This window comes from Chenopodium album, chromosome 8 (genome assembly GCF_948465745.1).
Source record: "Chenopodium album chromosome 8, dcCheAlbu1.1, whole genome shotgun sequence".
NCBI classification, from domain to species: Eukaryota; Viridiplantae; Streptophyta; class Magnoliopsida; order Caryophyllales; family Amaranthaceae; genus Chenopodium; species Chenopodium album.
Window position 1 is genome coordinate 67,509,760 of NC_137841.1, and position 16,680 is coordinate 67,526,439.

The window sequence follows — 16,680 nt, forward strand, 5'->3', positions numbered from 1 at the left end:
CCTTCGTCGTTAGTTATTTCAACAACGGCCTTAGTAATTTTCTTAAATGCAAGCTTTCTTTTAAGTTACACATTTTGTATATGTATGTTTATAGTCTTTATACTATTCATTTTTTATATATATATAATTTTATTAATGTTTGGATGTTTGGTGATTTTTACCTAATAAGAGAAACCGTCATTTTGAATTTTTAGCGGTTGATTTCATATTTTTAACGTTTTTATAATAAAATTACTCTGTAATAATTATGTGAGTACGTATAATTACATTGTGAAATTCAAAGTATGTATGTAAACGAAAAAAGAATACATATAGGTAATATTATTAGATAGATTACTCCTCTTATATCTCTAAAATAAATACTTATTAATATAAAATACTTTAATACGAGTAACTTGTAAATGTCACTATTTTTTTTTTTTTTTTTTCATTTTTTATATCTATGGGAATAGAGAGTCAATTTCTAATTTTATGAGTAATTTTTTATGTCTATTGCTCACTTGGTGAGTTGGTAACTACCATGACTTATTGGGTCTAATTCTGGGTTTAAATTCTTGTTTTCTCTTAGATTTATGATAGAGCATAGTAAACAAAAAATGTTATTTGCCTTTAATTTTTTTGGTAAATTTACTAATGAATAGATACGAGTGACATGTGAAGTTCGTTGTGAACTTTACCCACTGCAGATACATTTGTCTTGTTTAATGAGGTTGTAGTGAGCCTACACATTATAAATACTGATATACGTGTCTTACACAGGAAATCGCTCTAAATGTATCTAAACTTAGATACATCTTACAATCATAATATTCTTAGTTCTACTAGCAAAATTTAGATCGGACATTTGGGCATCTTTGATAATATTGTTATTTTGAGAGTTAGAAATTAGTGATGTTTCATAATCATGCTAAATGGAAGTATGACATATTCAGATACATTTCTATATTCTTGTTCAATTATTATAGTTTTTGTACAGTAGTATTTTTTTATTAAAAAAAAATGAACAAATTTTGTACTGACAGATCTTCGTAATGAAGCAAAAACACAATCATATTTATCGGTAAACGCAATTTGTTCGCATTGGTCCGAATATTGGTGGTTAGATACTTGGATTGGTCATACACTCATACACAAACTTGGAGAATAATTGCAGATTTTGCTGGTTAATTGCAAAATTTGATGCTCTATAATTACAATAATTTAGAGTTTGTACATTTATGTTTCTTATTACAATATTTTTTGGTCTCCAAAAATGTGACCAATCAAATTTTAATTCAACATTCCGAAAACAATTAAGCAATAAAGGACAAAATACAAATTGATTAATTGTGAACATAAATTCACGTGATTAAGAACACCCTAGAGATATGAAATAAGCGACACCATGTAAAGTTGTAAGTAGTTGCTGATGACTTACGAGTACTAATTACAGTAGTACTGTATTAATGTTTGTATACTTTTGAATGAAAACATATAGTCTAAAAAGTATTGTTAATTTGATAAAGTACTTAGACATGATTAATTAATTGTTGATTTTATTTTTAGGTTTTACGTGATAATGTAATCGATCTATGTTAGTGTCTGGTGGACCACATAGACATATATTGTAATAAAACCTAAACTCAAAATAACTGCTTTGAAAAATGAAAAATACTAAACGCCAATCAAACTAACCAAAGGACTACTATTATGACTAAAGTGGATTGTTTCTCAAGAATATAATCTCCATCTCAAATTGTTAGTATAAATAGAATCAGGATCCAATAAAATAAATCATCAGTCACATATCATATCATGCTTAGTTTCAATTTGTTATGAAGTGAACTAACTTACTTGTTTGTCTCCTAGGGGATATTTATTATGTGTTTTTGAATATGTGCCTATAACACCCTAACCATTCCACCATTCCTTATAATTTGACTATGCAATATATTATATTGTTCATTTTTGTCATTAATTTAACATAAAATCACATAATAATTTATTGTTAGTTCACTTAGTAGTCTAAGGGTCTGTTCACATTTGCTGAATTGAACTTAATGAATATTTTATGAGAAATGAAAATTAGGAGCTGAATTGAAATTAAAATAAAATGAACAGGCCCTAAGAGTTTATCTATTTCATTGTTTGCTAATTGATAGACAAGCCCAGGCCATATGTGTGAAATATTATTATATACTTTCGAAAGTATATCAATATCTATCATTATTCATTAATCTTCATCTCTTCATACTTAAATATTATAAGATTTTAATCTTTTATTTTATCCAAATTTTAATGTCAATTTTAATTCTTTCATAGATACACTATTATTTATTAATCCTGCTTGAAAAAAGATGTTAAACCTTCTTAATTGATATGCAACATAGCTTTCAAAGACATGTCATATCACTCATAAGACTATTTATCATTATAGTCCCATAAACAATTAGTACCAAGTATATCATTAATAAGCATAAGCAACATACATAAGAGAATAAATGAGTGACACTGATTAACGAACTGAGCAAATTTGTTGATACACATCATTAACATCGATATAAATAAATCAATAAAAGTAATACGAAAATATATACCAAGTACTAAAATTAACTTAATAGTATTTTATATGATAATATATTGATATTTATATCGCTTATGTTAAGCCCGTATATATTGTATTGTATTTAGTTGATTAACGGGATAAGTTTAGGCCCTTAGCTTAGGTTGTATATATACCTTACTAACACTCAATACAAACTGAGAATACACATTTTTGACATGGTATCAGAGCCTAACTAAAATTAAACCCTAAAACACAGAATTTTGCTTTCCTCTCTACTGTCGATCATAGAACAGCCATGGCAGAAGACGGGAAACTCGACCCTTCATCCCCTTTCTATCTCGGTGTTGGGGATCAGCCGGAAAACCTAATCAGTCACGTGGTCTTGAAGGGGGACAATTACTTGGCTTGGTCGAGGGCAGTCACGTATTGTATTTAGTTGGTTAACGGGATAAGTTTAGGCCCTTGGCTTAGGTTGTATATATACCTTATTAACACTCAATACAAACTGAGAATACACGTTCTTGACAGCTTATTTTGAAATAATAGCGTAATGTTTAAAATCTAATGTGGTCCTGAAAACATATTATGTCATCCATGAATCATGATATCAATGAAAAACAACGAGGCAAGAGTTGGCGATTTTTTATATAAGCATTATTATGTTTTTTATATATTAATTTTTACCAATACTCAGAAATATATGTATGTAGTGTAGTTGATGTCACAGCTGCTTTGTATTATCAATAAAATCCGACCAATTAGAATGTAGTTTCCTGCAATTTCAAACTTCAGAAACAAACTTAGAGCATGTGAAGCAATTAATTTCATAGCACAAAACTATACTACTAATTTTCTAAGGAGATTTTCTGTACCTTTTTTTTTTCTTTCTTTAATACTGGATCTATTTCTTTTCCTTGGTTGGTTCAATTTTTGTATTTTATAGGGTAGCATGGGGCTAGGGCAATATATAATTCTTCATTATTGTTTACTTCCTCGAATTGATGACATATAACATATTAACATTAGTGATTTTATGTTTTTTTAAGCTATTGCATCGACAATAATGATAGCATATAAAATGTATATGTAGTGCAATATTTTCAAATTACTATAGGATCGGATATGTTATAATTTTCTCATATCCACAAACTCAATTACTCGTGTATTTGTTACAATTGAATGGACTCGATGGAGTGAAAACAATTGTGAAAACTATTTTAGCTTTTCAGGTGCAGTGTTTAGAAAGTCACAAGGGCGGATAAAGAGAATTGATTTCAATATCTCCTGAAACTGAAAAGAGAGCTCTAACTACTTGAGTTACATCTCACTCTCTGTGGTCTTCTATATTTTGCTGAGACCTACTATGATATGCTGAGTATTAATAATATGATTTCCTTTGCTTATATCTATTCTGCTTTGCTGAAATTCACTTTATAATGCTTAGAAACTCAAAGGAATAAGGCCAACATATCTATAAAGTTATTTTAATATATAATCCTTTTATTTTTAATAATCACAATGTCTTGAATTTTTTAATCATTTATACATATACGTGTGTCGATGTGTGTATGTATTTAAAATATTATAGGATTTTAGTAAAAGTTTTTAGGATTAGTTTCAATGTATATTTTAAATAAATTATTTTTATAATTATTAATACGATAATACGGAGTATGTAATTAAAACTATTAATAATCCCTTTTTTGCTCCACTTTTTCTCAATTTCAATAATTTAATTATAAACGATCCCGTTTTTGCTTTAATATAAAAGTGTATAACCCCTTGCATTGATATTGCAATTAAGTCCAAATTTTTCCCTCTCAAAAAGTTGACTTAATAAAAAGTTTAGAAGTAGTTGTAAATATTGGTGAAGCAGCCTTGCATATGTCAACCATGGAAACCATATTTTAGGCCTCCTTTGTTGTGTTATGAACGTCAAACTTACCACAAAAAGGAAGTTAGAAGCAAAGATTTGTACGTGCATGTAAAAAGTCTTAAGAGACTTGTGAACTACCCTTGAGAAACATGTGACTTATTACATTTTTTTCCTTTGATAATTGATTAATAAATGCATCAAAATTATTTATATTGTGATTGTCAACTGATATTAATTATTGTGGATAATAAATTTCCAGCATTTTATGAGTGATGGAACTTGAAAAAGACAATGTGAATCAATCTTTTTGCTATTTTCTTCACTTGTCAAATTGTTGCTTCCTTTTTTCTTGCTTTTCTTTTTTATTTTTCAAACAATTCATGGATCCATTTATTGAAGCGCAATTGAGACTTTACTATGACCATTTAAAGAAACTCGATATTAAGTCGGATCCATATATACTATATGTCTCTTATTATTATTATTATTATTATTATTTGGTCCTACACGCTAAATGAGCTTGGTGTGAATCCTCTATTTTGGAGGATGTTGTTCTAAATAAATTAAAATCTTAAATTGCTATTTATTGTCCTATTAACCTAAATAAATAAGTCATTTCAACTAAAAATGTTATTGGCAAATGTTAATCAATTGACACAATTTTTATGATAACTTATAAAATAACGTAGCTTGTAAATACATATCAGTATCTAATATTCAGAACATAAGTTATTTTTTCAACAAGAAATTAAAGTAAAGTTGCTTACATACAAGTATATAAAATTGTAGCCGTGTTCTTAGGGAAAAATGGTGTATTTATTAGCGCCTTATTTGAAAAGGATTTGTGCAAAAGTTAAAACCCAAATTTTTGGAAGCACTATTAATTTATTAATACAATAATACCCTCTATATAATTGTGGATTTTACTTCTGATAATAGTTATGTGGCTATGTCCCTAGGATTTAAAAATAAAAATTAAAACAAACAAACAAATGGAGGGTAGAAGTGTAGTTTGATGTTTGCATAATTTTGGGCTTGATCATCGTCCCAGACTCCCAGTGACTGGAGAACTTAAAATAATAAAATTTAATTGGGCCTTGGGTCCTTGGTAAACTGGATTCAAGCCTCATGAATGATATGGGCTTTGGCCTTTTAAAAAGTTTCATGGAGGGTTTGTATTTGATAGAGATTATAGAATGATAATCTTTGTCATAGATTTAGGATTATTTTATATTATTTTATTTTATTTGTAAATATATTTTCATGTATTAAATTAATATATGTATTACGAGTAGAAAAGATTATGATATCATTAACTATTAGTGTGCAAACCTCTTTTATGCACCTTGATGCACCTTTTTTTTTTTTTTTTTTTGGTACTCATTTGATGATTTTTGTTCATTTATAAATTTTTAATCATATAAAGAGTAATAAATTTGCTAAAAAAAACTTGTAAGAATTTTCATATTAATATGTCATCAGTTGTGACTTGTGATTTTATTGTTTGATAGGCAAAAGCTAAAGAACGCCCCTGTGGCGTTTTGGATAAGCTAGCTAAATATAGAAAGATTAAATTAAAATGAACATTAATTACACCGATTGAGCGTGATTTTTGTCATGCTTTCCCAAATTAATACCATTTTAGGTAATATTTTAAATAATTATCCAATGTCCCGGGGGCGTTCGTTAGCAAGATCCTGTTTGATATAACAGGAGAATATATTTGAAAAAAAAAAATAATAAACAGGAGAATATATATTAATGTACAAACTTAATAAGTACTTCGTATAAGGACTTTATACAGTCTACATTTGCAAAATATTAACTTTAACGGAATAAAGTGCGTGCATGACTTTGTTGTGTACAATGGTAGATCTTGGCCAAAAATATTGGAATCATTATTGAATCTCTAGCCTCTCACTCATAATAAACCACTATATCGCAACATAATAAAGTCAAATAATTTACACGGGACTGGGCCAGATTGGTCCCGGTGGAAGGTCCCCTATATAGTTATACAGAGTACTCTAGAATGGACATAGACGATAAAACACCCATATGGGCCATATCATATAACCCAACTTGGGGTTTAGGACACAGTAGCTAACCCCAATTACTTGTTCAGGTCTAAGATTATACACAGTAGCTAGTTGGATGCTTGGAGTTTGATTCGTTTTGATGGAAAACTCCTCCGTCCCAAATATTTGTCCCTTTGTTAAAATGTGTACGAGTATTATATTTTAATTTTCACATTATAGTAGTGGTTATCAGTGCTATGTATACTTCTTGGCCTAAGTTAAGTGATGTATTTCATAAGTTAAATACTGAGTATATAATCACAAACCAATAAACCATTAATATCTTAGAAATTTTAACTACTTAATACTTGTATGAATTACATACTTAATATTCCATACCAACATTATGTGCATACATGTCTTGCTTATGAAACTTCAGGTGGAAAATGAGCCTCAAAGCAATTCAATGTTGCAAAGTCTAGCCAGGATGTATAAACCAATAGCATCTTTATTACCCATGAAGTGTTAACTCACTTGGTAAAACTATTACCTTATATTCTAGAGATGTGAGGTTCGAGTCTTTTCAAGTAAGGTCTTATCAAGTAAGGGTATTTAGGGGTAGGAATTCCCTTACCCTTCCCTTTACTTTTAAGTGTGTGACATGCAAATACTGGACCAAAAAATACATAAGGATTGAGGTCTGAAGGCCATAGTCCTCTTTTATCATTGAAAAATAAATAAAAATATATGGAGTAGCATCTTTATTCTTTTAGTGCAATACACAAGTTTAGAAAAAAAAAAAAGAAAGGGATGGAGGAAGAGGAGCAAGTTGGTAATTATATGTAAGATGAGAAATGCCATGTGAGTTTCCTTTTTAAATGTTTGAACATTTCAACCTACATTAATTTTTGCATTCTACGATTATTGATTAGGGTCTGTTCTCTTACATTGAAATTCAGTTCAGTTCAGCTCAGTTCAGTTCAGCTCAGTTCAGTTCAGTTCAGTTCAGCTCAGTTCAGCTCCTAATTTCCTTCTCTTATAAAATATTCATTTCAGTTCAGTTCAGTTCAGTTCAGTTCAGCTGAATTCAGTCAATGAGAACATACCCTTAGTTAGTAGACGAAGTATAAATTTCATTTTTCAAAACTGCTATTATCTTTAAAAGGAAGGGGTTAGAAAAAAAAATGTTATTTTCACATAGTTGGGATAAGAATTGAAAAAGGTGGAGTTCTGATTAACTGAATTGAGTTGAACTGAAATGAACTGATTAGAGTTGAACTAAACTAAACTAAACTGATTTGAGCTGAGCTGAGCTGAGCTGAACTGAACTCAATTGTAAATTAGAGAAGAAAAATTAGGAACTGAACCGAACTATAATAAAATTAAACTGAAGAGAAAAGAACCTAAGTAGGCAGCGATAATATTATGAGTACCGTTCCAATTTAATTATTATTTTGCCTCTTATTACGTCAAGACGAGTCACTCATCATCAACTCTTCAATTCAACTTTAGATATAAAACATTTATTTTCTATTTCAGGATTATCTTACATTTTGTTCATGATAAATTTTCTTTGTTTAGTGTACCAAGCAACAAGCCAACAATCAACACCTTGTTTTCAAGATGTACTAGAAAAAAAAATATTCACAATTCATTAATTAGACTTGAAGTAAATTTCATATGAGCTTCCACTTTATAGAATAATCTAATAAGGTTTTATTATCATAGACTTTACATAAATGATATGAATATCTAAATATCTAATACTAGTGACGTTTTAAGCTAGAAAGGTGTAGCATGTTAGCATGCATGTAACTGAAATTTATTCACATAGTAATAGTAATAAATAGTATAGGCTCATTTGTTTAGCTCGACGTTGCTACGACTGTACGAGTAGTTTGAGCCTAGAAAACTGAAAGGCAAGAAGGCAACTCGAGCAGTACAAAAAGTTAGAAACCAGTTAATTAGCATCCCTAAATAAATTCGCCTGTAGATCTCCTGATCAGATTTGCTTTTTTAATTTTGTGCTTGCATCGTCATCATTGTTTCGATTTTAGTTCCTTCTAACTAAATCAAAACTAGATCCTTAGGTTTTTAACATACAACGAGTTTGTTTGGTTCACACAAGAATTAAATATCTATGGAAGTTGCGGAATTTCTCTCATTAACGATAATAAAAATTTAAGTAGTGATATATACGAAATTGAAGATATTATTTTCCCATTTCGTATTCGGCTACTCCTTATGAATATCTCAGGTTAGCCGAACTTTTTTTTATTTTGCCTTTTGTTGTCAACTAAACAAAAAGTTGAATGTGTCTTCAACGTCTAGCCTTTAAGACTGAACAAGTCTAATTTGTTACTTTAATATACTACTTGTGAAATTCTAAGCCAAAAACTAGAAATCGCTAGCAAGGCCAATCATGAATTCACTTAGAAGGACTTATCAGAACTTGTATTTATAAATGTAAAAAAAGAATTGGGTATCAATCCCAAAGTATCAATCCAATGCTTAGCTTTGATAGATTAAGTTAACTTCTATAACATAGCAGTAAAGGATTGTCTCATTTGATAAGGTTCTTAATTTCTTACCTCATATCTTAGAGATCTGAGATTCGAATCCTACCAAGTGATGGTATTTGGGGGTAAAAATTCCCTTACTCTCCTCTCTACTCCCAAATTCTTAGCCCGCAAATATTAGATAAAAAAACTATAAGGGTAAAAAAAAAAACCCTTCTATAACATAACAAGTACATAAGTTGGAGTATATCTTATATTGTACTCGTTACTTTGTATGATCATACAAGATCACGATCGGACTACAAGTCTAAGCCTAAGCCTAAGCCTTTGCAACTAGACCAAGACTCAGTGAGTGATTGATAACTACATTAAGACCCTGTTCTTTTGAATTGAAATAAAGTGAAAAAATGAACCAAGTTGGAATAAACTGAATTGAAATAAACTCTTGTCCTAAATAGCATAACCTAAGGGCCTATTTCGATTTACTGAAAACAACTTAATTAAATTGAACTACACTGAATTGAACTGAATAGAGCTGAAATGAATTGTTTATGAGAGAAGGAAATTAGGAAATTGAACTGAACTGAACTGATTGAAGCTGAACTGAAATGAAATTAAGTTGAACAGAAAAGGCTGAAATTATATCTTAGGGCTTGTTTGGTTCACCTTATATTTGTTTTTCTGAAATGGTCTGATCTGATTTGATTTGAATAACATATTTCATCGAACTTTAACCTTAAATATACGATAATCTATACGGAAAAAAATATCAAGTGGGGTCCAGTTAGATTTGCAATAATGTGTATTTTATTAATATATGATTTTCATAGTTATTTTCTTTACGAAATTAAATATATTTAGCGATAAAAAATTACACATAAAATGATGATCTGATCAGTATTTTTTTTTTTTAATCTAAACTTATTTTATTTGAAATAAGTAAAAATAAGGTGAATTAAACAAAGTCTTAATTGGTAACAAGTATGACTATATGAGTAACAGAGTAATACGGAGTATCCAAGATTGAATATTAAACCGTTTGATACAAAAATTTTCGCAAATTAAATGGGTATAGTCGTATAGATGCTAATGAATAATGATGATACGTTCCCCCTAATAGAAAAGGCAAACACCCAAAAATTCAAAAGACAGAGGTACTCTGTTTTATTTCATAATCTTTCCCTCAAAAACCCAATACCTAAAACCCTCGTACCACATTTCAAAACCTCCTGAAAACCCCTAAAATCCAAAATTTTACTCATCTTTCTCAATCACATGAGCTCAAGGATTTTGTCTCTAAATGGGTCTATAAAGTATCCTACTTTTTCCCCTTTTTATAATTCACAAACCCAAAAAAAAAAAAAAAAAAAAAAAACTTCTGCCATGAACAGAACTTTGATCAGAAAGTGAAAGAATCCAGCTATAAATTTTGATCATCATTATAATTGCAGTGACCCAGATAATTTAGACTCATGATCAGGATAAAAAGAGAAATCAATCCCCAAAAAATAAAAATAAAATAAAAATAAAAATGGGACCCTCTTTAGCCTGCAAAAGAAATGAGTGGAACTGCACCAAGTAATGTAATTTCTCTCTCCAAATTCTCTGATTTTTTTGATTTTTGATTTTTTTTGTTGTTGTTTTTGCAATTGTGTAACGTGTGTGGTTGTTCTTCTTTTCTTTATCCTGAATTATGGGTCCATTTACCCTTTAAATTAAATTTTTTCATGGCAAAATTTTGACACTATATATGCAATATTCCTTCTTTTAATTTGGTTCTCTGAAATGGGTTTCCTTTACTTTGGACTTACACTTGTGTATTTTACTTCGAATAGTGTAATACAGTAGTAATTTCTGTGAAAAAATTATTTGGATTTTTGCTTTTTAATTCAGTTGGGTTGTTTGATTCTTCAAAGTCAAGTGGAAAAAAAAAAAAAACCATTTCCTGTTTCCTTTTTCATTTTACTATTCCCTTCCCTCAATTTTAATTCAGGTTTAAAAGTACTCCATATTCAACCGCTTACTAAACTCTGACTAATCTAAAGTTGAGCCGGAAATATTATCAAAGGGACAAGTCCTATTTCCTATTCCTTTTTCATTTTACAATTTTTTTTACTATTAGATTGTTAAGCCGATAAGCTACCTAGTAATCAGAAACTTATTAGACTTTGACTAATCCGACCTTTGAGTTGAGGGTATTGTACTATTGTCAATGGGGAACTATTTCACAAGTGGCACTTTCCTTTAGAATCACAATTTTACAATTGTAGCACTGTTGGAGGGAAAAGAGGCAACCAATGATTTCTTGTTTTGGGTAGTCCTTAGGAAACACATTTGGGAAGGGCTATAATTATTTTTCTATCTAATATAAAAAGGAACTCTCAACACTCATTTCAAATCCTTCACTTCAATTTCTGAGGTTTTTTAGATTTGGTTGTAAAATCAATCAAGTCTTACTTACATTTGGGTCATTTGGTGGCTTGAATATTCTTGATCCTCTTCATTGTTTTGTTTACTTTTGGCATAGTTTTTGAGTGGCAAAAGTTGAGATGTTTTTTAATTGCTCTTAAGAAGAACTGTAAAGAAAGGTTAGTTCTTTTTGTATATGATTTTCTTTTACTTTAGTGTTCATGATTTGATGCCAACTTTATTTTAAGTAATACTTACCCTGTATATAATATGAGCTAAACTTTTATATTATGGCATTTGTAACTTGAACTTTCTTAAAATGCTTGTTGCTTTTTTAAAAAATTCTCTGTTTCAGATGTTTTTTTTATTCTTGTTATCTTGCTTTTTAGTGGCACATTTAGTATCTTGACTTGATCCTGTGTAAAAGATGCATATTAATTCATTCTAAGAAAATATGTTGCCTTCAATTTTTGAGGGTTTTACTGTTGCCTTACAAACTTGAGGATAACTGTATTTTACTTAAAATTAGTGTGATATACTTGTAATTTTTTTTTTTTTGATATGTTAGAATGATGAGTGTTTCATATGACTCCATCATATTTCACTTACTAGAACCTGTGCACATTTGAATGCTCTTGTTATTGTTGAATTGTTATTATATATTCATTGACTGTCCCACTTCTTTCCAATTGATGCAAATTTTGGGTGGATATGGAGTTTAGAAGTGTGCTAATATGTTTTAGTGTTACAAACTTACAATATAATTTAGACATGGTTGATAAGCCAAATCTGTAAGAAGAAGTTAAGTGTTGTGTTTTGTCTTTGGATTGTTTGCTTGATAGTTTGTTCTAGAGATGAAAGGAAAAAAGAATGAAGGAAAATAATGAAAATTTCTAATGCATTGCTACAACTATGTGATATGGCCTGGTTACCCTTATCCTCATGGATTATGTCAGAGGGAGGATGATTGTGAAATCGATTGCTTTAGACTTTACACTTGAATTCCCTAGCTTTAGTACTTGTTCCATTCTTTTGTAGTTGATTGGTATAGGGACCCTTCTAATCTTAATCCTACTCGTCGTTTCCTTCGTAATGAACAAACATGGGATCTTAAACTTAAACCTTCTATTGTCATTCCCACTTAGTACAAGCACCCCATAAATGTCTTTGTATTTCGTAGAATTATAATTATATTAACCTTGGAGGTGTTTTTGTAAACTTCATTTTATTATGTGAGATTGTGACGAGCTTTGAGAGACCGGGTTGTGGATGTTCTTTTATTCATTTTAGGTACATTATTAGGAAAGGGAGGAAATATACTTGGAGATGGCATAAAGTGTTGCTTTGAGGTGAATAGCGAAAAAGTTCTTCTGAAGGCTTGATTTGCCAAACTAGTTGTGTGCAAAATGGTTATGGTGCTACCATCTTAGAAATACTACCAACTAAATCAAGCATAGTCTTGTTTGTGTCCTGCTCCAGCATATTTAGTGTCAAGAAGACTGAATTGTCAATGCTCTCATTTTCGATGACAATTGGGAGTTATCTATTGTTGTCTCTCATAGCTAATCTGCTATAGTTTGAGCGATCCCTCTTATTTATAGACATGCTTGTTTGATAAATACATAATCGACCAGTGAATTTACATGTTGATTTCTGTAACGAATGCATATTCAACAGACCTCGTGTTTGTAGATATAGTTGTGCTATCTTATGCTTTTGTTTAATACGGTGCTAAAGCAATGTACATTGAACTCATGTTTCATCATATTCTTAAAAATCTTAGCTAGAAAATTGCAATGGTTGTGTTGCCTGCAAATGGTGATGTTTCCCAAGTTCCATTCTTCAGGGCTCATATAAAGCCGCAACTGTACTGTCATGACAGTGTTTTATATTGTCTTATTTCCAGGTAAACTAATGAAATTTGCAAGTCTATAATCTCTGTAGATGATTGACCTGAGCTGATACCGGCACACAGGCTTACCAAACGTGGGTGGTGAACCATGGCGCTGTCTACCTGGTGAGGTGAATGCCTGATTTGTTTGTTGCAATAATCTGAAAGATTTACTGGTTGAAGATCATGGACAGTGAGCCACATATGCAGTTAGATCTTCCCAGCTGTATACCTACAGTCATTGATGGAATGCCTCAATCATTGTCAGAGTCACAGTTTCGAACTGCTTTCTATCAACTGCACTCTCAGAATGACAGCATGCTTGGACTTCCATCGCTTCCATCTTTTCAAGGGCAATCCTTTAAAGATATGCATGCTGATAAAACTGTCTGCTTTGATGGACTAATAAACCGAGGTAACTTCAATTATGAAGAGCGTTGCTTGGGAGACGCCTCTTTTACTTCTGGTTCATTACCTACCATTCTAGCCAGCAGAAATGGATTCAATAATGATGCGAACAATTCAATAATTTCTCTTCAACAAGAGGTTCCATCCGAATCTCTAAGAGCAATGTTCTCAGGTGGCTGCTCCTATGCCTCAAGTTCCTCCATTCCAACCACTCTAAACAGTGGCTATGATGGTTCGTTTGGTGATGTAAATGACAAATGGGACCATAACAGATTTCTGATGCAGCAAGAAATGAACTGGAGACCATCAACTTCTGAACTTGAACCAATACGATTCAATGGAAGTCAAGTTGCAAATAATGAGTGGGTATTGCCAAGCTCCACACATGTTTGCACAAGTCATCCTTATGGAACCTCTAGATCTCATAATGAGCTCTCTCTGAGTCTTGCTACTTGTGAGCCGTCTCTTCCCTCGGACTTGAGTTGCTCTGGTGTTATTAACAGTTCTCAGTCTCAAACTAGGTTAGGCTCAGAACACAAATCTCATCGCAGCAAGGAGCTCTCCCTTGGTAGCACTTCTAAAAATAGGCCTGTCCAGTTCCCACCAGTAACACCTGGCTCGAGATATGTTTCAGTGATGCAGCAAATTCTTTCAGAAATCTCAAGTTACTCACTTGACAGTTTAGACAAGAACAGTTATAACGGTGATAAAAGTTTAGTGAACTCGAGTTCAAGTCATCCTTTCTCTTCTAACAACTTCTTTGATCCGGGGGCTTCATTCAAGAATACCAACGAGTTTCATGACAATGATGGATTATTTGAAGTTCCAGCCGGAAGTTCAAAGAGGTCACAGATGTTAGCTCTGTTACAAATGGTAGGCTGTCAACTTTGCCTATATATAATCATAACCTCATGCATATCTTTGTTTTCTTGACTTGGCCAACATGTCTAATTCTTCACATTTGTACCTTGCAGGTGGATGATCGGTATAATCGCTGCTTAGATGAGATACACATGGTAATATCTGCATTCCATGCTGCAACTGAACTGGACCCTCAATTACATTCTTGTTTTGCCCTTCAAACAATCTCATTCTTCTACAAAAATCTGAGGGAGAGGATTAGCAATCAAATCCTAGCAATGGGAATGGATAATGGAAATGCTCGAGAAAGTGGGATAACCATTGACAAATCTTTCATTCATAAGCAGTGGGCGATCCAGCAATTGAAGAGAAAAGATCAACTCTGGAGACCTCAGAGAGGCTTGCCAGAGAGATCTGTTTCAGTATTACGAGCATGGATGTTCGACAACTTTCTTCACCCGTGAGTGTTTTTTTAACTTCTTTATGTACATGGATTGAGATTTGCCTGTTTTCCTCTTGACTACACATTATCTGTGGTTTGTTTTCAGCAGTGACAGAATTAGAAACTTTTCTAGGAGGTATCAACTAGATAATAGTTCATTTCTTTCTTAACTCTGCATCATTTCTCTGACTGATTGAAATTATGCTGTAATCATTCTGCTTATCAATTTTTATAACTAGCAGTTTTGAAGGCACTACAAACATGAGTTTTATAGTGACTAGTGAACAAGTGTACTATTACTCTTAGAACATCTCAAATTTTGAGTTGAAAAGTCCATTTCAAGTGTCAAAGGTTACCTTTTTGTAACATCTGAGCATAGCAAGGAAAACCGAAAACTTTGATGCCTCTGAAATCACCTTATTCGTTGTTAGAATAACACCATTCCAGATTCATAGTGGTCCATGTCAAAAAAATCCTGTGAAGAAAACATATTAGGTTCTTACTGATCAGATTTCTAGTAAAAAGTGTTTCTTGTTTATTATAGTAGTAATTGACTATTCTGGTTTCAATCACACCTTCAAGAAGTAGTATTCTTTTGTCGTGCCTTCCTGGTGAACTAAATTGGAAGAAGCGGACAAACAGTGAAGGGTTCTGATAATGAGCTCTCGTTCTAAGCATTAAACCTACTTGTTATGCTCTATCAATTCAAGTTATAATGTCTTTACTTCTCCTTCCGTTTGTTTTAGTTCATTAAGATTTTCATGACAATCTTGCTAATGTTAATCTTTCCCAATGCAATATCTGAAGTTCAACTACAGATGCCGAGATGCTGCATGTTTTGGTCTGACAACTTTACTTTGAAACTAATCTTATGACTGTTATAAGTCATTTCGTATGCATAATCATAATGATTTGGCTTAGTTATACTTAAATCTGTTGATCTCGATTTTAATATGGTGCAAAATTTTCTGAGTAGGAAAAAAATTCTGAATTCTGTTGGTTTTCAGGTATCCTAAAGATGCAGAGAAGCACTTGCTTGCTATTAAAAGTGGATTAACAAGAAGCCAGGTATAATTACATTCTTTTTACAATCTTAAGTGCAAAATTATAGCACGCATCTGAAACGTACAACTGATGCAAATACCATGCTCTACATTTTCATTGTTACTTCAGTAATAACATACTAGTAGTTCATTGATGCAAATATCATGCTATACAACTGATGCAATATCATAACAGGTTTCGAATTGGTTCATCAATGCCCGTGTTCGTCTCTGGAAGCCTCTAGTTGAAGATATGTGTGCAGAAATAAAAAAGAAAAAGGGAAGCCAACAAAACGACGAAGGAACCAGCAATAGTAGTAACAATAGTAGAAGCCAATTAAGGATCTACGACTACGATCAGAGATTCAGCAATTGAAAAGGGCAGTGCAGTTACTGGTAGGCTTTAGCTACTTGGTAAGGTGAATATGAATATAAATTACATATGTTTATATAGTAAGTATATAGTATTAGCTATTGCGTAGAAGATTAATGCAATTGTACATAAATGCTTATTTGAGGACTTCACTACTTCCTTGGTTGCTACAATTTTGCCAGCTTTCTTTGGTTCTGAGGGTTGTCTTGATTAGCATTTGGGTAGAATCTAAGAATCACATTTTGATAATTTTGTAAGAGAATTATAAAAAACTTGTTCGAATATAATGACTATG

General features: G+C 31.5%; 1 protein-coding gene across 2 annotated transcripts; it reads left to right on the top strand.

Moving 5' to 3' along the window:
* Positions 1 to 10,335: 10,335 nt before the first annotated feature.
* LOC145556357 (homeobox protein ATH1-like) lies at positions 10,336 to 16,680 on the top strand. Of its 2 annotated transcripts, none has more exons than XM_081618007.1 (5): positions 10,336 to 10,541; positions 13,274 to 14,539; positions 14,641 to 14,987; positions 15,977 to 16,037; positions 16,209 to 16,680. In XM_081618007.1, the coding sequence occupies exons 2-5, from the start codon at positions 13,445 to 13,447 to the stop codon at positions 16,386 to 16,388; spliced, it is 1,683 nt and encodes a 560-aa protein (XP_081474133.1). In that variant the 5' UTR covers positions 10,336 to 10,541; positions 13,274 to 13,444; the 3' UTR covers positions 16,389 to 16,680. The 2 variants fall into 2 exon arrangements, with proteins under 2 accessions (XP_081474133.1, XP_081474132.1); XM_081618006.1 differs by lacking the exon at positions 10,336 to 10,541 and adding an exon at positions 11,213 to 11,546.

What these genes read in the sequence shown, in the direction of transcription:
- LOC145556357 (XM_081618007.1), top strand. Translation starts at nt 13,445, where the DNA reads ATGGACAGTGAGCCACATATGCAGTTAGATCTTCCCAGCTGTATACCT. An exon ending in TGTTAGCTCTGTTACAAATG is followed by an intron (nt 14,540 to 14,640) that starts GTAGGCTGTCAA and finishes TGTACCTTGCAG; the next exon opens with GTGGATGATCGGTATAATCG. An exon ending in TTCGACAACTTTCTTCACCC is followed by an intron (nt 14,988 to 15,976) that starts GTGAGTGTTTTT and finishes GTTGGTTTTCAG; the next exon opens with GTATCCTAAAGATGCAGAGA.